The 22,945-nt window shown below is 39.8% G+C and overlaps 1 protein-coding gene across 1 annotated transcript; it reads left to right on the forward strand.

The window, feature by feature from the left end:
* The first annotated feature begins 231 nt into the window (after window positions 1-231).
* On the forward strand, window positions 232-2,031 carry LOC138875429 (uncharacterized). The gene is made up of 4 exons (XM_070154258.1): window positions 232-384; window positions 520-780; window positions 889-1,615; window positions 1,844-2,031. The coding sequence occupies exons 1-4, from the start codon at window positions 232-234 to the stop codon at window positions 2,029-2,031; spliced, it is 1,329 nt and encodes a 442-aa protein (XP_070010359.1).
* Window positions 2,032-22,945: the final 20,914 nt, after the last annotated feature.

Genomic DNA, 22,945 nt, shown 5'->3' on the forward strand with positions numbered 1-22,945 from the left:
GAAACAATCCAAGATCGACATGCTCACCACTGAATATGAGCTCTTTAGGATGAAGGATGCTAAGTCTATACAAGATATGCACACCAGATTCACCTCCATCATAAATGAGTTTCACTCACTTGGAGATGTCCCAAAAACAAGCTTGTAAAGAAAATTCTCAGTGTTCTACCTGGGTCTTGGGAAAGTAAGGTAAATTCCATCAATGAAGCTAAAGATCTACAGACTCTGACCATGGATGAGCTGATTGGTAATCTGAAAACATATGAGATGAAAAGAAAGAAAGACAGTGAAAGAAGAGAGCCTAAGAAGGAAAAGCACCTGGTGCTTAAGGCTGAAAGCAGTGATTCAAGTGATGAAGATAGTGACATGGCCTATCTTACTAAGGTATTTCAAAAGATGGTTCGAAGAAATGGTGGCATACCAAAATGGGGCAGTTCAATTAAAACAAGGAACAACGATCTCTATCACAGATGTGGATAGTCAGGGCATTTCATCAAAGACTGCCCACTCACAAAACAGGAGCAGTACAAGCAAAATCCTGACAAAGCAGGAAAAAGGAACCTGGTTCCAGATAAAAGATTTAATCGAAAAAGTGATGCAGACAATATTGTTAAGCAAGATCTTGCTACTTGGGGAAACTCTTCAAGTGAATCTGAAAGGGGATCAAATGCAGAAAACAGTTCCATGATGGCAGTGGAAACTGAAGCAACGAAGTACGATTCACTGTTCGTGTTGATGGCTCAGTCAGATGATGAAGATGAAGAAGATGAAGACGATGGGGTAAACTTCATGGATGTTTAGAGAAATCTGAAATCCTATTCTTCTAAGAAGCTAAGGTCTTTATCTAATGTCCTAATTTATTCCTATTATAGCCTTGTAAATGATAAGGAGATCCTGACCATAGAACTAGGAGAGGCCGAACAATCTAGAGATGATCTAGTGGTCTGTGTAGTGGACTTAAATGAGACCATAGCTAATCTTGAACAAGAGAAGGAAGCCTTGAATGAAAGAATAACTAGTGTGGAAAATGAGAGAGACGATCTGATGGTAGTAGTTGTTGATCTAAAAGAAACAATAGAAGGCCTTAACAATGAGAAACACACCTTAGAGGAAAAAGTTGCATCTACTGAAGAGGAAAGGGATGACCTATTAGTAATATGCACTGATCTAGAGGAAACCGTTGAGGGACTCAATAGAGAACATATGAATGTAAGTCTTGGGAAAAGGAAGGAAGTAGCCAGTGAGTCGCACATCTTGCTTGAAAAGAAGTTAGCTGTTGTAAAAACCAGTCTCTGCAGTAAACTCGAGAGGAATCAGCAACTCCAAGCTGAGTTGGAGAAAGTAAGAAATGATCTTGAGAAATCCCTGAAGTGGACCTGGTCCTCAGATGCTGCCATTGCCATATATCTCAACAATAGTGGGAGCAAGCAGGTCATCGGGTTCCAAAGGGAGAAAACTCCCTACAAACCGCACATCAAGTATGTCACTGTATCTAACAACTGGCTATGTACCCACTATGGGAACAATGGTCATTTTAGAGAAAATTTCCAGGCTAGGGTTCAGTCTGCCCAGAAGAACAAAGTGTTTACCGATAGAGTGACTAGCAAAGGACCAGGTACCACTCGCAAAAAGCGGATATTGCCTGCGTGGACCAGGAAATCCCTCACTCATCCATTTTATAATAACAAGGGACCCAAACTAGTTTGGGTTCCTAAATCTAACCCTTGATGTGCATGAGTAGGGAGACATGAGAGGAAGCGGACTGGGATGGACTATGGATAGTGGATGCTTAAAGCACGCAACTGAAAACATCATGAATTTCTTCTCACTAAAAGCCCTGCAGGAAGGGAATGTATCCTTGAGAAAGAAGTAAACAATACATTCTCAGTGAATGAAAAGGTAGAAAGGTTCTTTCGGCACTCAAGTGGGAACGAGCACTATGTGAATGGACTAAAATGTGCAGTCACCAATCTGATAACTCGCCAAATGGTCTCAATGGACAAAGGAAACAAGAACATTCACTCCTACTAATCATGAATCTCCACAAGCTGGTGATATGAGATGAGTGAAGTCGCAACCATGGCAAGAAGGATTGGTATATGCAAACTTCTCACCTCCGAATGAACTAACTCAACCGGACCTGGTCCGTGGTCTGCCAAACTCAAGTGTCACTTGGACATGAGTTCACAAAATGATGGAGGAGTGGGAGAAGGGATAACGCACAATTTCTCAACACCAAGGACTCTATAGCAAAATGGTGTAACTAAAAGAAAGAATGAAACTAGAAAATGCTGCATGGACAATGGTCATCGCCTACGGAATCGCCAAGAAATTCTGGGCAAAAGGAATGAATACTGCTCTCTACTTTGAGAACAAGTGTTGGACCATGTCACTCCTAAATCAAAACCCACCAGGAGCTGCCAAATGGAAGAAGATGCCTTGTTCTTGACAACAGGAAGGATCAACTTGGGAAGCTCAATGCAAAAAAGACGAGCGAAGGAATCATTCTGGGGTAAATCCACAAAATAAGGCCACAAAGTCTCCAACAAAGGGCACACTCAATGGTAGGAGGTGCTCATGGGGTATTCAACAAGACACTCTCCCTTGCCAAGAAAGAAACGGTGAGGATCAATATGATAAACCAATCCTGTCTCTGGGAAATATCTGTGGCTTCAAATAGGGATGATGATAAAGTGAACAAGATGAAGGAGACTGGCGAAAGACAATGCAACATCATCCTCCATGTCTCACAAGGAACCTGGTACGCCACCTAGTACCACTGAAGCTGAAGGAAGAGTAAAGATAAAGCTCATGGCACTGCACAAAGAGCAGAACACAGTGTGGAGAAATCAAATTAACCTCCACATCTCTCTCTTCAATCAGTTTCTGTCTCAATTTGGAAAACCAAAGGTTCCCATCTGCGTAACAAGTCAATCACTCCCATTCACCTTAGAGCTAGAATAGAATGTTGTCCTATGGAAAAGAAAAGTGCTTTTTGGAACGGTTCACCTGTCATGATTCATGCCTCATCTTCTGGGAGACAAGGAAGCAAAACAGAATGACCTCATCAAAAACTGGAGAGAAATTTCAAAAAGAAAACAAGAGGATCAAACACATTGAAGGGTGAGATCATCTTCTGAGGGTCAATATGAAAAAGGGATTGATCGGTGGAAAGAATTGCAGAACAGAAGACCAAACTCCAGATATCTACATCAAAGCCTCAAGTAGAGAGTATTCCGAATAAATCAAGGTGAAGATGGGGTCACAAGAATCTAATGAAGAACTTGATCCTCCATTTGTATGTTGTGTAAGACACCATCAGGTAAAGGTAGCTAAAGTGTTTTTTGACCAAGCCTAACTCACATCAATACTGTTGTAGGTAAACACGCATGGCGATCATAGAAGCTAAAGGTACTGTTATGAACTGTGAGAGGGGAGCTGCTAAAACTCTGTTCAAAAGATTGCTCTCGCATCAGGTTCATGTATCTTAGGTTAGTAGTAATGTGCTTAATTCTGCATGCCTTCTCTAAACAAAAAAAAGAAAAATATTTTGTAAATCAACTGCCACATCATCCGACTTTTCAACGTCTGCGTGTCATGTCTTGTCTTTCAAATCCTTTTATCCCCTCTGCACGGTAACACTTCCCTACAAACCTACCGCCATTTTCAGGACTATTCAGAATCTGTTTCGCTCTCCACTCATCATTAGCCCTTCTTTCAATAAAACCATCTTTCTCTCTCACGACAAGTCATGAACCTTCATTGCCTTTGTATAGCTAGGATCTTCTCCTCATCTCTCTATTTCTCTCTCTACTCTTCTACCAAGTACTCATTTAATGGCGATTGAACAATCGTCTCATTCTCCCACCATTGACACCACTCCCACTTCGTCATTATCCTTGAAATCATCCCCATAGCGTCATTATTTCATGCCTTCTACCACCTTACCCACTCCTGGTTCCTCCTCCACTCCTACAGTGTTTCCATTTCTAATAAATCCTGTTTACCATTACTATCAATCCTACGATCTCATCAAAGACCACATAGGAGGTTTTACTCCTCGAGTGTTAGAAGCACCTGAGGATGATCCTGATCAACATCTGAACTCCTCCATGTTAGACTCAGTGACTCTCAAGGAGTCACCAGAAAAGGAAGCAGCTCATAACATCATGGCTATAGCTGCTGAGAGTTTGATAAATGAAGGAGCATATCTCTCTTTTGAGTATCAGGGAGAAGAAATTCCATTCCTAGAAGATTTAAGAAACACAACACTCCTCGAGTCCTTGGCTCATGAGATATTCTCCGAAAAGCCTTCTGATGAACCAGATTCTCTTCCATGCAAACTCACTCCTGCACCTCTTGTTCACTCTAAGCTCTTGGAGTCTTCCTCCAAATCACCCACCACCAGCTCACTACAGTAAGAGAGTTTTGAATCCTCATTGCAGAAAAGTAAGAGGAGTGTCAAGACAAGGAAAAAGAGGAAAATAAATCCAAAGGATTTCATCAAGAGTGTGTCAGTAAACCGGACAGACAAAGATGCTTCTAGGGAACCTGGTTCCTTAGTACAACAATCTATGACAACTGAGGAAACTGTTGAGAAATAGAAAGGGTCATCCGTGAAGTACAACAACAAATCAAAATGGAGTCAAACTGAGCTAGCCGTGTCTAAGGACAATACTGTGGGGACAACAAGCTGGAAAGGAAAGTCTACTGAACGATCTAGCAAACAAATAGGGGAAACTATTAAGGAACCTGGTTTAACAAGGTCCATGACCTGTGATGGTGTTCTGTGGGAGCAGAGATTAAGAACTCAAAAAGTGTTATGGGGTCGAACATTTGATCCAACAATTTCAGGGATGGGAGGCCTGAAACAAATTCTGGAGATTGTGGAATTTCAACAATGGGAACACCTGTTTGAAGGGAGCATGCCTCTTGTGTACGAAGATGCAGTACAAACCTTCTATGCATATCTTTTCACTATTAAGGGGGATCACATCTGTGCGCTTGTAAATGGAGTGGACCTTGTACTCGACGCTTCAACATTCGGAATGGTTCTCAAAATTCCGTGTGAAGGTGTGTCCTCAGTTAAGGGTGTTTATGGAATAAACTTTTGGAGAGCTATCATGAAAGAGCAAGCTCTTCAACAGGGGGAACAGGTCCATAAGAAGGTATTTCTTCCTGAGTACCAGCTTCTCTTTGAACTAGTTAATAAAGTTCTCTTACCCCGCTCTAAGAGGTGTTCCATTGCTACAAAATCGGATTTGGTCCTGATGGAAGCACTTGATGAGTTTGTACCAATCAATTTGCCAGCAATCATGATAGATCATATGCAGAATGTGGCAAATTTTAAGGGTGGAAATCATGGGTTACCTTATGGCTTTCTCCTCACTCAGGTATTCAGATTCTATAAGGTCCCCTTGGGAAATCCCAGAGTGGGCACACACAAGCAGACCTTCTCTAAGACCACTCTAGAAGAATGTGAATGTATAGAAAATGTTGGTGTAAGCATCTCGACCATTTCTCAGCTGATCAACGCTCAAAATGTAGCCTCTGAGGAAATAAGAAGGCTGAGGGCTCGAAATGCCATACTGGAAACTCAGCTCAGTCAAGCAGCTAAAGGACCTGATTCTGTACATGAGTAGGTTGCCCGATTGACAAAGGAAAATGAGAGACTTCAAGCTCAATTACTTGAAGAACAAGTGTCTGCAAATGCTCGACTGCACCTGGTTCTCAAAACCATTGCTATCTCTTCCTCCAATCCTCCTTCCTTTAGTGTTCCCTAGAATCCTCCTTGTGTCAAGCTATTTTTGCTCCAACATCCTGTGGCTGTTGTTTTAATTTTGTTTGCTTGTTTTGTGATTGCATGTTGAACTTACCCATTACTGCTCCTGAATTGCTCAGTCCAATGTAAACATAAATAAAATAGCTCCCCTTTAGTTGCATGTACAATACTGTGCTCCCCTGGCTACTCTTTTCTGCCATGTTGTGTGCACATATGTGGCATGAGCTAGCTGTGTTAGACTTCTTTATGCTTATTACCTGCTTGTTCTTTTTAATGATGCCAAAAGGGGGAAAAATATGGCATTTACAGGGAAAAATCAAGTATGAGATTGAGGGGGAAGAATAATCAAGTATGAGATTGAGGGGTAACTAAAAAATAAAAGTCACAAAGAGTGAGATCTAAGATTAAGGGGGAGTTGGCATCTCATCTGGTTAAATCTGCTCTAAACAAATACTATCCATGCTTAAGTTTGTCATAATCAAAAAAGGGGAAATTGATGGATTTTCAATGTCTTAGCCTTATGCTTCTTATGTTTTGATGATCTAACAAACTTGTCGTGAAGAACCAGATAGGGATCCTGTCCCACAGGATACATTTCATGTGAACTTGTTAGTAAATAGATGACCGACCACAGGGAGGAACACAACAGGGACCTGGTGACCTGGTCCCTTAGGGTTCTCCGACACAAACAAGTCAGTGACTGTACGCAATCAATATAAAGAGGAACACAATAGGGACCTCCTCTGTTAGGGTTCTCTGACAGAAGTACAAGTCAAGTACACATCTGGAACGTAGCAGAAGAAAGTGACCATCTGACAACTGTCACAGAACAGGAACATAACTAGGACCTGGTCCGTTTGTGTGTCCTGACAAAAGTACAAAGTCCACTCTCTAGCTGGAACACAACTGCCCAGAAGTGGCTGTGCAGACAGTACAACAGTCACTTCTCGTTGGAAAGAAACGTACACCAAGAGTTGACAACACTACCCATTGTCCTATCTTTTGTAATAAAACAACCTGGTGCAAGACACACCATTCTTTGTGCATTCAGTGACATTCTCTCAAGAAGCAAAAGTATTCACTCGGCATTGAAGTCACTGGTGTGTCAAGAACAAGAAGACAAATCCACTAAGGATCAATTTCTAAATGAGTTTATATACATCCATAGTTGAGTTGTAATCTTGTTATTTGTTCATCATTGTAATTCCTGGTTTGCTTTCTTAGAAGTGTTTTCTTAGGAACAAACCAAATTCGTAAACTTCTGAGTTTATGTTGTGACTAGGGATAGTCATAAGTTTAAATCCTTTGTAACTAGGTGTTACACCCCAAGTTTTCATACGTGAGAGTACGTCGTAAGTCATTGATGTAATCTCGGAAATGAGATTATATTTGGAAGAAAATAAAGTAAGTTAATCGTGTTACCTTGGAGGTTACAAATATTTAAGATCATGAATAACGAGTACCAAGATTTGGAAATCTTAGAAGCTAAACCAATTGAAGAAAATAAGTTTCGTCAAAAGTCGACAAGTTTGGAATGTTATAACATGTACTTTGGGGTGAGACTAGGGTTATTAACATGATAAGGAGGTTATTCTATGAGTTATTTTAGTCGTATGATATTCATTTTCTACATTTTGAAGGCAAGCAAGTTGTGGAACAAGAGTTGGCAAAGGTCATCACAAGTTACATTCATAAATTTGCTGAAATTTAGGTCAAATGTATCTGAGAATTTCTCCAAATATACTTGGAATCATGGGGTGTTCTACCTACCAAATTAAAGATCTACGAGTTTAGTTTCTAACGCATTAAACTTTTCGTCAATACAATATCGGAGTAGAGAGATATTCGCATTTTCGCGAGACCGCGCAAGCAGCTCCCAATGGGACCCACTTAGGCGGTGGTTGACCTACTTCAATTTATAAACGATTTGGACGCCTATTTTTGCTCATTTTTCAACTAAAGTTCGTCTCCAAACTTCTCCTAACCCTCCTAAACATATATCACAAGGGTTTGAAGTGATTCCAAAGTGATTACACCATATTTCAACATCAAAACTTAGTTCTAGTGAAGAACAACACCTCTTTGAGGTTGTGTTGTCATTGAGGATTGTTGTGGGCTGTATTTGGATGAAATTCCAAGTTGTTGCTGCTGTCTAAGGTGAGTATAACAGCCTACTAATTGTGCTTAATCTTGCTTGTATGTTGGTTAAGTTGTTAGGATGATAAACTACAAGATAATACTTGGATTAGCTTAAGTCACTTCTATGGTGTTGTATTGCTATTAAGGGTTGTTGTAAAATGAATATAACTTGGATTTTGACTTGAAGTTACTGTAGGAGGTATGTATATTGTGTTCTTGCTTGTTGCCTAAGGTTATCTTGATATTGATTAAGTTAAATGGATGGGCTAGACATGAACTAGTGAATAAAGTTGCTAGTTGGGGATAGTTGAAGTTGTGGATTATTTTCGTTGTTATAAATATATGGTATAAGGCTGGAATCATTGATTAATGACTTCATTATCAAGTTAATGATACTTTTATGTTGAAGTAAGAAGTCTATAAGGATTGATAAGGGGTATACGGATTCCAATCGGAGCTTGCCGCTCGTCGTAATGTAGTTGTGACTTGTTGTTGTTATATGGTGTCTTGATATTGATAATTATGTATTGATGGATTGCTCTGGTCATTGTTGTTTGTATATGGTATTGGAGGAGGCCCTTGTTACAAGGGAGATGCTGCCAAAATTTACGTAAACGAGCTACTAGCTTAAGTTATAGACTTAGCCTTTGCTCAGCACTGATTTTGAATCTCCTTATACTATGATAGATTGAGTTGACTTGTTTGAAGAGTTGCTTGGAAGTGATTAAAGACTCAACGGGTTTAAGGTATGTTAAGGCACTTTCTTCTTTATTTTGGCATGATCTAAAATGAAATAAACATAAATGATTCGCTATTTCATAATGACTCTACTCCTAGCAACTAAGGTTGTCCATGTTGTTCTTTCCTTATAAAATTATTCTAAACGTGTGTATGATCCTTAAATCCTACTAAGGTTCATATTGATGGTAGGGATGTCCATAATGTTCTTAAGTCACTCCAAAAGGTTTAGGATGTGATTCCATGAGTCGAGCATGCATTATGTATATGTATCTATTTTACTCTACCGAGCCGCGCTATAGTCAGCCGGGTACGGCACATATTGTGCAACCACTGATCAGTTGGGTTTTACCGAGCTCCACGTGGCCGGGTACGATTCTACCGAACCTTATGATGGTCGGGTACGCTTTTACCGAGTCCTCTTTGAGGCCGGGTACGACATGATGATGAGGCCCACAGAGGCAAATGTTTTTAAATTTTTTATGTATATATATGTATTATGAATTTCATATCATAGCCCCTAGAGGCACTCAGATGTTATAGGTTGTATCTCCTCTATCTCTCTCTTTACATTACTGTTCTTGTTTATGCTTTCCTGCCTAACATACTCGGTACTTTATTCGTACTGACGTCCCTTTTGCCTGGGGACGCTGCGTTTCATTCCCGTAGGTCCCGATTGATAGGTTGACAGTCCTCTTAGTAGGCTATCAGCTCAGCGAAGGTGTTGGTGCACTCCACTTGCTCCGGAGTTGCCTATTTGGTCAGTATGCTTTGGATATGTATTGATTGGTATAGCGGGGCCCTGTCCCGACCTTTATGATTTTATGTACTCTTAGAGGCTTGTAGACAAATGTCAGGTGTATGGATAATCATATGGCCTTGTCGGCCTATGTTTCGAGTTTACTAATGGTCATGTCGGCCTTATAGGCCCGTATGTCACATATATTAGTTTGTATATCATTTTGGGTCTTCATATGTTGAGTATTCCCTTATGTTTTATTCTTTATCTCATGACGGGTTTTCTGGCTCATTTACTCATGATAACATGTTAAGAAAGATATGTTACGTTGGTACTCGGTTGAGTAAGGCACCGGGTGCCCATCGCGGCCCTTCGGTTTGGGTCGTGACAGAAGTGGTATCAGAGCAGTTATGTCCTAGGGAGTCTACAAGCCGTGTCTAGTAGAGTCTTGTTTATGGGTGTGTTGTGCACCACACCTATAAGCAGGATGCTACGGGGCATTTAGGTCTGTCACTCTTTCTTCTTACTCTAGATCGTGTAGTAGAGCTCAGTTGTAAGAATTCAAACTCCTAAATTTGACTTTAGTAGTAATACAACGATACCTACATCCACAAAGACTGTTGGTAAGAGATTGCATGTGGATGTGGAAGAGTTGAGTCAGAGGAACTCGATTTCACATCATGCTTATGATTAGTAAATGTGAGGTCTTCAACAGATCATGTGTGTACTAAGATGTGTATGCTTCTTAATAAGGAGCCTTAAGGCACGAATATCTATTCATGAATATGGTGAAAATCTATGAGGAATTCAGAAGCTAGATACAAGTTTTAACAAGTAAAAGAAGTAAGGTGAAGAGGGGTACGAGGTACCCAGATAATGAAGATTATCAATATTTTCAAATCAGGCAGAGAAATATAAGTATTTTGGTACCTTCATCAATGACAGAGGTAAGTACAATTGGCCACACCCATCTCAGTTATGTTCTATGGGAGCTAACAGATATTATTTAAGAGAAAGATGGGATATCAGGATCCAGTTGGAGTTAGAGTAACCCAAAAATTGTGGATAGGTTGTTATCATTAACTAACGTTTCCGAAAGATGGTGCAAATGTGGTAATAGATCTCCTTCTAAGACACCCAGATGGTGAACTCTAGAGTAGTACAATCAGATACGAATACTGGAATATTCAGAAATTTCAGAAGATAGGCAGTGGAATCCTAGAAGGGACAAATATTTACCTTAGTATGACTCTAGCCCCGAGTAAAAAATCCCAAGAGCCAGTGAGATGAAGCTAGGGGAGCTTATAGGGAAAGAACTTTTTGTTGAAGTTTTCAGAATAAAGTGATAGACAAAAAGAATATTATTCGGAGAATAAGAAGAAGATAAATAAAGCATCATGAGTAAGATGTGATATAGGGGTGATAATAGTAAATCAAAATATGACACGATGACAGAGTCTATAGTCAAAGTGAAGGAAAATAAAAGAGGTGACAAGCCTTAAGGCAATAAAAGAGTATAAGCCATAAAGTCATATTCTTATTTCGAGAAATGAGATGGTGACTTCAACGTGATTACCAGGAGGAAAGGTTAGACCCCAGAGTAATAAAAATCAGTATGGGCTGGTGAACAAGATAAAACCGAACATGAATTAGGGACCGGAGGATTTGATAATGGTCGACATCGTGAGAATTTCAAAGATCGTGCTCCAACAATAATAGAATAGACAACAGACGAATAACCTTTAAAGGCTATTTAGGAAGTCGCTTACCTAAAGCAAGCACTCTGAGCAGAGTTAATCTTAAGGGACTAAGTGTGCCAGTTACAGTAGGTGTCACCTTCGTGCATAAGAAATTTAGTTATCCCTGGTACAGAAGGTTACCATAAGGTGATTAGGGTTCATTGATAATGTTAAAAGACTCCAAATATGAAAAGGTAAAACAACTATAGGTAGATCGTCGTAGTACTAAATCTTAGTACTCCCTTAAAGGGGGGAATATGGTGTTATATGATATTAAGTCGGAGTTAAGCGGTTCAGTTAACTATGGAATGGTAAAGAAAGAATGTGGTAAAAAGGAGAAAGGGATAATGTTGCATTTATTCAGATCCTGTAGATATGTTGCAACTCCAGAACATTATACAAGCACGACACCGGAGAGAGGCAGCAAAAGTTTTCGGCCAAGATATTATTGATAAATAAGTGTGAATGGACACTTGATACATCAGGAGCTAGTGGCGAGAGATAATTTAAGACAAAGGATATATCCCAAGAGGGATTATGCAGAATATATATATATATATATATATATATATATATATGAGAATGGACCAACGAGTAATTAGTAGTTGATTCAGGAAGAGCCCAGTTATGGCTAGACAAGAGGTCACAGATAAATCAATAGATCATGCAAGATAAATGTAGTGAATCGCAACATAGTGAATTCAGTCTCGCAGATACGAGATCACAATCATTTTAAAAAAATTTCAGATAGGAGTTGAGGCAGTTAAATGTACCATTTTTAAGGTTTATGAAAATAAGAGAGAGTGCCACTAAGGAGACAATAAAAATTTGAGCTTAGAAGTATCCCTACAAGCACAAAGGCATAAATTTATGTAACTAAGGATTATTATAGGCGAGTAAGAATAACGAAAATTACTTTCGGGTGTACGATATATCAAGCTCGCAACTTTACAAGAGCCAGAAGGTCTCCCTAAGTACTACAATGAAAGACTAGCTGAGGAAATAAGGAAGAAGGTTTCCACCTAAGCATAGTGAGCTAAAGAGTAAATTATCCTGTAACAACAGTCTCACTACAATATTGTATACACTCCATAAGAAAGTGGCACCTATCATGGCTAATGAATGGTAAAAAAAAGCCATCAAAGGTGATGTTTGAGATCATATGAGGTACAGGAAATTATAGTATTCGTGGGCAAAAAGACAAGCCAAGTATTCATGCAACAAGTGATAGAACGACCAGCAAAAGTAATTGCTTACATTTAAGGACAACTGAGAAGGCACGAAAGGAAATTTATGGTGCTAGCAAGTTAAAGGAAGGTTGCGAGTAGTATAAATAGATCGGTGTAGGTCCTAAGGTAAAGTATTGTAGAGCAACAAGGTTTTAGGTTGATAGGAGTAAGGATATGAAAAGGTGAGTGAGAAGGTGACGAGAATATGTATGTCCTCGGGATTAAACCTATCAAAACAAGGGAGCTGATGATTTCCATATGTAATAAAAAGCTCGGTACAGCCTGAGTGAACACAGAGGAGTCTAAGACTAGGTGCATTTGGAAGAGATGGAATGCTGCCCTGGCAGTAGAATAATGGTCTAATTGTGATAGATAAGAGGATGGTGCTTAGGCCTTTAATTGAGTAACGATTTAACGAGAAAGGGATTTCATTAATTGCACGGGATTAGAATACCCCCATAAGATGAATCGCGTTGGGATGCAATGAAATACGGTTATTGAAGTATAGTATTATCCCTAGGTGGATCAGGAAAATCACTTCATATGTTCCCCGATAAGATGTGAGCCCTAGTGACAGTGTATTACGTAAGAGGTTGCAAGTTATCAGTGATAGATTATAGATCAACATTAAGGTGAATAAACAATAGATGGGTACAAGTTCCAAAGTTCGAGATGAGATTTGTTTGTTATTCTTAGATGAATAATAATGAGGAAGCACTAAAGGACTTAGATTTATACATATAGGATAAGCAGCGAGAGAGTAACCTGGAGTTGGGTAGCAAACCTCGGTAATAATAAATCGAAGTAAGTTTTATGGTATAGTATAACCTACTTAGATGTAGTAAATCTATAAGGATAGATATACAAGGCTATGAAACAAGAGATAGAAATAGTCTTAAGTTTGATAAAGTACCAAGCGAAAGACATCAGTACACCTATAGATGCCTAGAGGGACAGCTTGTCATAATTCTGTATATGTTCATAAATTGAGGCTTAGAGATTGGCTAAAAGATGGAGGAAAAAGAGAATACGAGTCGCTAGGCGCTCATACAAGGACACAGTCGTACATACTTCATGACAGAAGGTATCAAATGTTAAGATGTTGGAAGAATTCCAACCATATGTCATGGTGTGACAAAGAGGCCTAAAAGGGGGGAATGCCCAAGCATTTGGATTTATTCACAAAGCATTTGCTTAGATGGAAAGATGAGCATTAAAGTATTCGTAAGAGACATACTTTATGAAACTGATAAGCGCTTCAGTCAACATTCAGGACGAATGTTCCAAAGGGGGGAATGATGTTACACCCCAAGTTTTCATACTTGAGAGTACGTCGTAAGTCATTGATGTAAGCTCGGAAATGAGATTATATTTGGAAGAAAATAAAGTAAGTTAATCATGTTACCTTGGAGGTTACAAATATTTAAGATCATGAATAACGAGTACCAAGAGGGTTGGAAATCTTAGAAGCTAAACCAATTGAAGAAAATAAGTTTCGTCAAAAGTCGACAAGTTTGGAATGTTATAACATGTACTTTGGGGTGAGACTAGGGTTCTTAACATGATAAGGAGGTTATTCTATGAGTTATTTTAGTCGTATGATATTCATTTTCTACATTTTGAAGGCAAGCAAGTTGTGGAACAAGAGTTGGCAAAGGTCATCACAAGTTACATTCATAAATTTGCTGAAATTTAGGTCAAATGTATCTGAGAATTTCTCCAAATATACTTGGAATCATGGGGTGTTCTACCTACCAAATTGAAGGTCTACGAGTCTAGTTTCTAACGCATTAAACCGTTTATCAATACGACATCGTAGTAGAGAGATATTCGTGTTTTCGCGAGACCGCGCAAGCAGCTCCCAATGGGACCCACTTAGGCGGTGGTTGACCTACTTCAATTTATAAACGATTTGGACGCCTATTTTTGCTCATTTTTCAACTAATATTCGTCTCCAAACTTCTCCTAACCCTCCTAAACATATACCACAAGGGTTTGAAGTGATTCCAAAGTGATTACACCATATTTCAACATCAAAACTTAGTTCTAGTGAAGAACAACACCTCTTTGAGGTTGTGTTGTCATTGAGGATTGTTGTGGGCTGTATTTGGATGAAATTCCAAGTTGTTGCTGCTGTATAAGGTGAGTATAACAACCTACTAATTGTGCTTAAGCTTGCTTGTATGTTGGTTAAGTTGTTAGGATGATAAACTACAAGATAATACTTGGATTAGCTTAAGTCACTTCTATGGTGTTGTATTGCTATTAAGGGTTGTTGTAAAATGAATATAACTTGGATTTTGACTTGAAGTTACTGTAGGAGGTATGTATATTGTGTTCTTGCTTGTGCCTAAGGTTATCTTGATATTGATTAAGTTAAATGGATGGGCTAGACATGAACTAGTGAATAAAGTTGCTAGTTGGGGATAGTTGAAGTTGTGGATTATTTTCGTTGTTATAAATATATGGTATAAGGATGGAATCATTGATTAATGACTTCATTATCAAGTTAATGATACTTTTATGTTGAAGTAAGAAGTCTATAAGGATTGATAAGGGGTATACGGATTCCAATCGGAGCTTGCCGCTCGTCGTAATGTAGTTGTGACTTGTTGTTGTTATATGGTGTCTTGATATTGATAATTATGTATTGATGGATTGCTCTGGTCATTGTTGTTTGTATATGGTATTGGAGGAGGCCCTTGTTACAAGGGAGATGCTGCCAAAATTTACGTAAACGAGCTACTAGCTTAAGTTATAGACTTAGCCTTTGCTCAGCACTGATTTTGAATCTCCTTATACTATGATAGATTGAGTTGACTTGTTTGAAGAGTTGTTTGGAAGTGATTAAAGAATCAACGAGTTTAAGGTATGTTAAGGCACTTTATTGTTTCTTTTGGCATGATCTAAAATGAAATGAACATAAACGATACGCTATTTCATAATGACTCTACTCCTAGCAACTAAGGTTGTCCATGTTGTTCTTTCCTTATAAAATTATTCTAAACAAGTGTGTATGATCCTTAAATCCTACTAAGGTTCATATTGATGGTAGGGATGTCCATAATGTTCTTAAGTCACTCCAAAAGGTTTAGAAGATGATTCCATGAGTCTAGCATGCATTATATATAGTATCTATTTTACTCTACCGAGCCGCGCTATAGTCGGCCGGGTACGGCACCTATTGTGCAACCACTGATCAGTTGGGTTTACCGAGCTCCACGTGGCCGGGTACGATTCTACCGAACCTTATGATGGTCGGGTACGCTTTTACCGAGTCCTCTTTGAGGCCGTGTACGATATGATGATGATGATGCCCACAGAGATGAATGTTTTTAAACTTTTTATGTATATATATGTATTATGAATTTCATATCATAGCCCCTTGAGGCACTGAGATGTTACATGTTGTATCTCCTCTATCTCTCTCTTTACATTACTGCTCTTGTTTATGCTTTCCTGCCTAACATACTCGGTACTTTATTCGTACTGACGTCCCTTTTGCCTGGGGACAGTGCGTTTCATTCCCGCCGGTCCCGATTGATAGGTTGACAGTCCTCCTAGTAGGCTATCAGCTCAGCGAAGGTGTTGGTGCACTCCACTTGCTCTGGAGTTGCCTATTTGGTCAGTATGCTTTGGATATGTATTGATTGGTATGGCGGGGCCCTGTCCCGACCTTTATGAGTTAAAAGCTTACAAGTGTAGGTCGTGGTTTTGTGATCCCCTTGTGTGGGATTTTTCCATGTAGAAAATCTCTTGCCTTCTTTACATTCAGTCTTTACTGCATTCTACGTATCATCTTATAGAGGACCAGATACTCTATAGTTTGGTGGACTTATATAAACTAACAATTGGTATCAGAGCTGGTCTCTCCTATCAGGATAACACCTAGGAAGGATCCTCAATGGCTGCTCCACCAAACTTTGAAGCAGGACAATCAACCTATAGACCTCCCAGGTTCAATGGTCAATTCTATGGCTGGTGGAAGACTCGGATGCATGATTTTATGATGGCAGAAGATTCAGAGCTGTGGGACATAATTTGTGATGGTCCACATGTTCCCATGAAGAAACTGGACCATTGGTGCCCAAAGGGAGAAGAGAGTACAACGACACTGACAGAAAAGCTGTAGAAAAGGACTATCGTGCCAAGAAAATCTTGATGTGTGGCATAGGATATAATGAGTACAACAGAGTATCAGCTTGTGACAGTGCCAAATAAATATGAGAAGCTTTACAAACCACACATGAAGGAACTACTCAGGTAAAACAATCCAAGATCGACATGCTCACCACTGAATATGAGCTCTTTAGGATGAAGGATGATGAGTCTATGCAATATATGCACACCAGATTCACCTCCATCATAAATGAGTTTCACTCACTTGGAGATGTCCCAAAAACAAGCTTGTAAAGAAAATTCTCAGTGTTCTTTCTGGGTCTTGGGAAAGTAAGGTAAATTCCATCACTGAAGCTAAAGATCTACAGACTCTGACCATGGATGAGCTGATTGGTAATCTGAAAATATATGAATGAAAAGAAAGAAAGACAGTGAAAGAAGAGAGCCTAAGAAGGAAAAGCACCTGGTGCTTAAGGCTGAAAGCAGTGATTCAAGTGATCAAGATAGTGACATGGCCTATCTTACTAAGATATTTCAAAAGATGGTTCGAAGAATTGGTGGCATACCAAAATAGGGCAGTTCAAGTAAAACATGGAACAACGATCTCTATCAAAGATGTGGAAAGTCAGGGCATTTCATCAAAGACTGCCCACTCACAAAACAGGAGCAGTACAAGCAAAATCCTGACAAAGCAGGAAAAAGGAACCTGGTTCCAGATAAAAGATTTAATCGAAAAAGTGCTGCAGACAATATCGTTAAGCAAGCTCTTGCTACTTGGGGAGACTCTTCAAGTGAATCTGAAAGGGGATCAAATGCAGAAAACAGTTCCATGATGGCAGTGGAAACTGAAGCAACGAAGTACGATTCACTGTTCGCGCTGATGGCTCAGTCAGATGATGATGAAGAAGAAGATGAAGACGATGGGGTAAACTTCATGGATGTTTAGAGAAATCTGAAATCCTATTCTTCTAAGAAGCTAAGGTCTTTATCTAATGTCCTAATTGATCCCTATTATAGCCTTGTAAATGATAAGGAGATCCTGACCATAGAACTAGGAGAGGCCGAACAATCTAGAGATGGTCTAGTGGTCTGTGTAGTGGACTTAAATGAGATCATAGCTAATCTTGAACAAGAGAAGGAAGCCTTGAATGAAAGAATAACTAGTGTGGAAAATGAGAGAGACGATCTGATGGTAGTAGTTGTTGATCTAAAAGAAACAATAGAAGGCCTTAACAATGAGAAACACACCTTAGAGGAAAAAGTTGCATCTACTGAAGAGAAAAGGGATTACCTATTAGTAATATGCACTGATCTAGAGGAAACCATTGAGGGACTCAATAGAGAACATAGGAATGTAAGTCTTGGGAAAAGGAAGGAAGTAGCCAGTGAGTCGCACATCTTGCTTGAAAAGGAGTTAGCTGTTGTAAAAAAAAGTCTCTGCAGTAAACTCGAGAGGAATCAGCAACTCCAAGCTGAGTTGGAGAAAGTAAGAAATTATCTTGAGAAATCCCTGAAGTGGACCTGGTCCTCAGATGCTGTCAATGCCATATATCTCAACAATAGTGGGAGCAAGAAGGTCATCGGGTTCCAAAGGGAGAAAACTCCCTACAAACCGCACATCAAGTATGTCACTGTATTTGACAACTGGCTATGTACCCACTGTAGGAACAATGGTCATTTTAAAGAAAATTGCCAGGCTAGGGTTCAGTCTGCTCAGAAGAACAAAGTGTTTACCAATAGAGTGACTACTAGCAAAGGACCAGGTACCACTCGCAAAAAGCGGATATTGCCTGCGTGGACCAGGAAACCCTCACTCATCCTTTTTATAATAACAAGGGACCCAAACTAGTTTGGGTTCCTAAATCTAACCCTTGATGTGCATGAGCAGAGAGACATGAGAGGAAGCGGACTGAGATGGACTATGGATAGTGGATGCTTAAAGCACGCAACTGAAAACATCATGAATTTCTTCTCACTGAAAGCCCTGCAGGAAGGGAATGTATCCTTGAGAAAGAAGTAAACGGTACATTCTTAGTGAATGAAAAGGTAGAAAGGTTCTTTCGGCACACAAGTGGGAACGAGCACTATGTGAATGGCCTAAAAAGTGCAGTCACTAATCTGATAACTCACCAAATGGTCTCAATGGACAAAGGAAACAAGAACATTCACTCCTACTAATCATGAATCTCCACAAGCTGGTGATATGAGATGAGTGAAGTCGCAACCATGGCATGAAGGATTGGTATATGCAAACTTCTCACCTCCGAATGAGTTAACTCAGCCGGACCTGGTCCGTGGTCTGCCAAACTCAAGTGTCACCTGGACATGAGTTCACAAAATGATGGAGGAGTGGGAGAAGGGATCACGCACAATTTCTCAACACCAAGGACTCTATAGCAAAATGGTGTAACTAAAAGAGAGAATGAAACTAGAAAATGCTGCATGGACAGTGCTCATCGCCTATGGAATCACAAAGAAATTCTAGGCAAAAGGAATGAATACTGCTCTATACTTTGAGAACAAGTGTTGGACCAGGTCCCTCCTAAATCAAAACCCACCAGGAGCTGCCAAATGGAAGAAGATGCCTTGTTCTTGACAACAGGAAGGATCAACTTGGGAAGCTCAATGCAAAAAAGACGAGCGAAGGAATCATTCTGGGGTAAATCCACAAAATAAGGCCACAAAGTCTCCAACAAAGGGCACACCCAATGGTAGGAGGTGCTCATGGGGTATTCAACAAGACACTCTCCCTTGCCAAGAAAGAAACGGTGAGGATCAATATGATGAACCAATCCTGTCTCTGGGAAATATTTGTGGCTTCAAATAGGGAGGATGATAAAGTGAGCAAGATGAAGGAGACTGGCGAAAGACAATGCAACATCATCCTCCATGTCTCACAAGGAACCTGGTACGTCACCTACTACCACTGAAGCTGAAGGAAGAGTAAAGATGAAGCTCATGGCACTGCACAAAGAGCAGAACACAAAGTGTGGAGAAATCAAATTAACCTCCACATCTCTCTCTTCAATCAGCTTCTGTCTCAAATTGGAAAACCAAAGGTTCCCATCTGCGTAACAAATCAATCACTCCCTTTCACTTTAAAGATAGAAAAGAATGTTGTCCTATGGAAAAGAAAAGTGCTTTTTGGAATGGTTCACCTATCATGATTCATGCCTCATCTTCTGGGAGACAAGGAAGCAAAACAGAATGACCTCATCAATAACTGGAGAGAAATTTCAAAAAAAAAAAATAAGAGGATCAAACACATTGAAGGGTGATATCATCTTCTGAGGGTCAATATGAAGAAGGGATTGATCGGTGGAAAGAATTGCAGAATAGAAGACCAAACTCCAGATATCTGCATCAAAGCCTCAAGTAGAGAGTATTCCGAATAAATCAAGGTGAAGATGGGGTCACAAGAATCTAATGAAGAACTTGATCCTCCATTTGTATGTTGTGTAAGACACCATCAGGTAAAGGTAGCTAAAGTGTTTTTTGACCAAGCCTAACTCACATCAATACCGTTGTAGGTAAACACGCATGACGATCATAGAAGCTAAAGGTACAGTTATGAATTGTGAGAGGGGAGCTGCTAAAACTTTGTTCAAAAGATTTCTCTCGCATCAGGTTCATGTATCTTAGGTTAGTAGTAATGTGCTTAATTCTACATGCCCTCTCTAAACAAAAAAAAGAAAAATATTTTGTAAATCAACTGCCACATCAGCCGACTTTTCAACGTCTGCGTGTCATGTCTTGTATTTCAAATCCTTTCATCCCCTCTGCACGGTAACACTTCCCTACAAACCTACCGCCATTTTCAGGACTATTCAGAACCTGTTTCTCTCTCCACTCATCATTAGCCCTTCTTTCAATAAAACCTTCTTTCTCTCTCACGGCAAGTCATGAACCTTCATTGCCTTTGTATAGCTAGGATCTTCTCCTCATCTCTCTCTTTCTCTCTCTACTCGTCTACCAAGTACTAATTTAATGGCGATTGAACAATTGCCTCATTCTCCCACCATTGACACCACTCCCACTTCGTCATTATCCTTGAAATCATCCCCATAGCGTCATTATTTCATGCCTTCTACCACCTTACCCACTCCTGATTCCCCCTCCGCTCCAACAGTGTTTCCATTTCTAATAAACCATGTTTACCATTACTGTCAATCCTACAATCTCATCAAAGACCACACAAGAGGTTTTACTCCTCGAGTGTTAGAAGCACTTGAGGATGATCCTGATCAGTATCTGAACTCCTCCATGTTAGACTTAGTGACTCTCAAGGAGTCACCAGAAAATGAAGCAGCTCATAACATCATGGCTATAGCTGCTGAGAGTCTAATAAATAAAGGAGCATCTCTCTCTTTTGAGTATCAGGGAGAAGAAATTCCATTCCTAAAAGATTTAAGAACCACAACACTCCTCGAATCCTTGGCTCATGAGATATTCTCTAAAAAGCCTTCTGATGAACCAGATTCTCTTCCATGCAAACTCACTCCTGCACCTCCTGTTCACTCTAAGCTCTTGGAGTCTTCCTCCAAATCACCCACCACCAGCTCACTACAGTAAGAGAGTTTTGAATCCTCATTGCAGAAAAGTAAGAGGAGTGTCAAGACAAGGAAAAAGAGGAAAATGAATCCAAAGGATTTCATCAAGAGTGTGTCAGTAAACCGGATAGACAAAGACGCTTCTAGTGAACCTGGTTCCTTAGTACAACAATCTATGACAACTGAGGAAACTGTTGAGAAATAGAAAGGGTCATCCGTGAAGTACAACAACAAGTCTAAATGGAGTCAAACTGAGCTAGCCGTGTCTAAGGACAATACTGTGGGGACAACAAGCTAGAAAGGAAAGTCTACTGAACGATCTAGCAAACAAATAGGGGAAACTGTTAAAGAACCTGGTTTAACAAGGTCCATGACCTGTGATGGTGTTATGTGGGAGCAGAGATTAAGAACTCAAAAAGTGTTATGGGGTCGAACATTTGATCCAGCAATTTTGGGGATGAGAGGCCTGAGACAAATTCTGGAGATTGTGAAATTTCAACAATGGGAACACCTGTTTGAAGGGAGCACGCCTCTTGTGTACGAAGATGCAGTACAAACCTTCTATGCATCTCTTTTCACTGTTAAAGGGGATCACATCTGTGCGCTTGTAAATGGATAGGACCTTGTACTCGACGCTTCAACGTTCAGAAAGTTTCTCTAAATTTTGTGTGAAGGTGTGTCCTCAGTTAAAGGTGTTTGTGGAATAAACTTTCGGAGAGCTATGATGAAAGAGCAAGCTATTCAACAGGGGGAACAGGTCCATAAGAAGGTGTTGCTTCCTGAGTACCAGCTTCTCTTTGAACTGGTTAATAAAGTGCTCTTACCCCGCTCTGAGAGGTGTTCCATTGCTACAAAATCAGATTTGGTCCTCATGGAAGCACTTGATGAGTTTGTACCAATCAATTTGCCAGTAATCATGATAGATCATATGCAGAAGGTGGCAAATTTTAAGGGTGGAAATCATGGGTTACCTTATGGCTTTCTCCTCACTCAGGTGTTCAGATTCTATAAGGTCCCCTTGGGAAATCCCAGAGTGGGCACACACAAGCAGACCTTTTTAAGACCACTCTAGAAGAATGTGAATGTATAGAAAAGGTTGGTGGAAGCATCTCGACCATTTCTCAGCTGATCAACGCTTAAAATGTAGCCTCTAAGGAAATAAGAAGTCCGAGGGCTCGAAATGCCATACTGGAAACTCAGCTCAGTCAAGCAGCTAAAGGACCTAATTCTATACATTAGTAGGTTGCCCGATTGACAAAGGAAAATGAGAGACTTCAAGCTCAATTACTTGAAGAACAAGTGTCTGCAAATGCTCGACTGGGCCTGGTTCTCAAAACCATTGCTGTCTCTTCCTCCAATCCTCATTCCTTTAGTGTTCCCTAGAATCCTCCTTGTGTTAAAGCTATTTTTGCTCCAACATCCTGTGGCTGTTGTTTTAATTTTTTTTGCTTGTTTTGTGATTGCATGTTGAACTTACCCATTACTGCTCCTGAATTGCTCAGTCCAATGTAAACATAAATAAAATAGCTCCCCTTTAGTTGCTTCTACAATACTGTGTTCCTCTGGCTTCTCTTTTCTGCCATGTTGTGTGCACATATGTGGCATGAGCTAGTTGTGTTAAACTTCTTTATGCTTATTACCTGCTTGTTCTTTTTAATGATGCCAAAAGGGGGAAAAAGATGGCATTTATAGGGAAAAATCAAGTCTGAGATTGAGGGGGAAAAATTATCAAGTATGAGATTGAGGGGTAACTAAAAAATAAAAGTCACAAAGAGGGAGATCTAAGATTAAGGGGGAACTGGCATCTCATTTGGTTAATTCTGCTCTAAACAAATACTATCCATGCTTAAGTTTGTCATAAACAAAAAGGGGGAAATTGATGGGTTTTCAATATATTAGCCTTATGCTTC

The sequence above is a fragment of the Nicotiana sylvestris genome, chromosome 8 (genome assembly GCF_000393655.2).
Source record: "Nicotiana sylvestris chromosome 8, ASM39365v2, whole genome shotgun sequence".
Taxonomy (NCBI): Eukaryota; Viridiplantae; Streptophyta; class Magnoliopsida; order Solanales; family Solanaceae; genus Nicotiana; species Nicotiana sylvestris.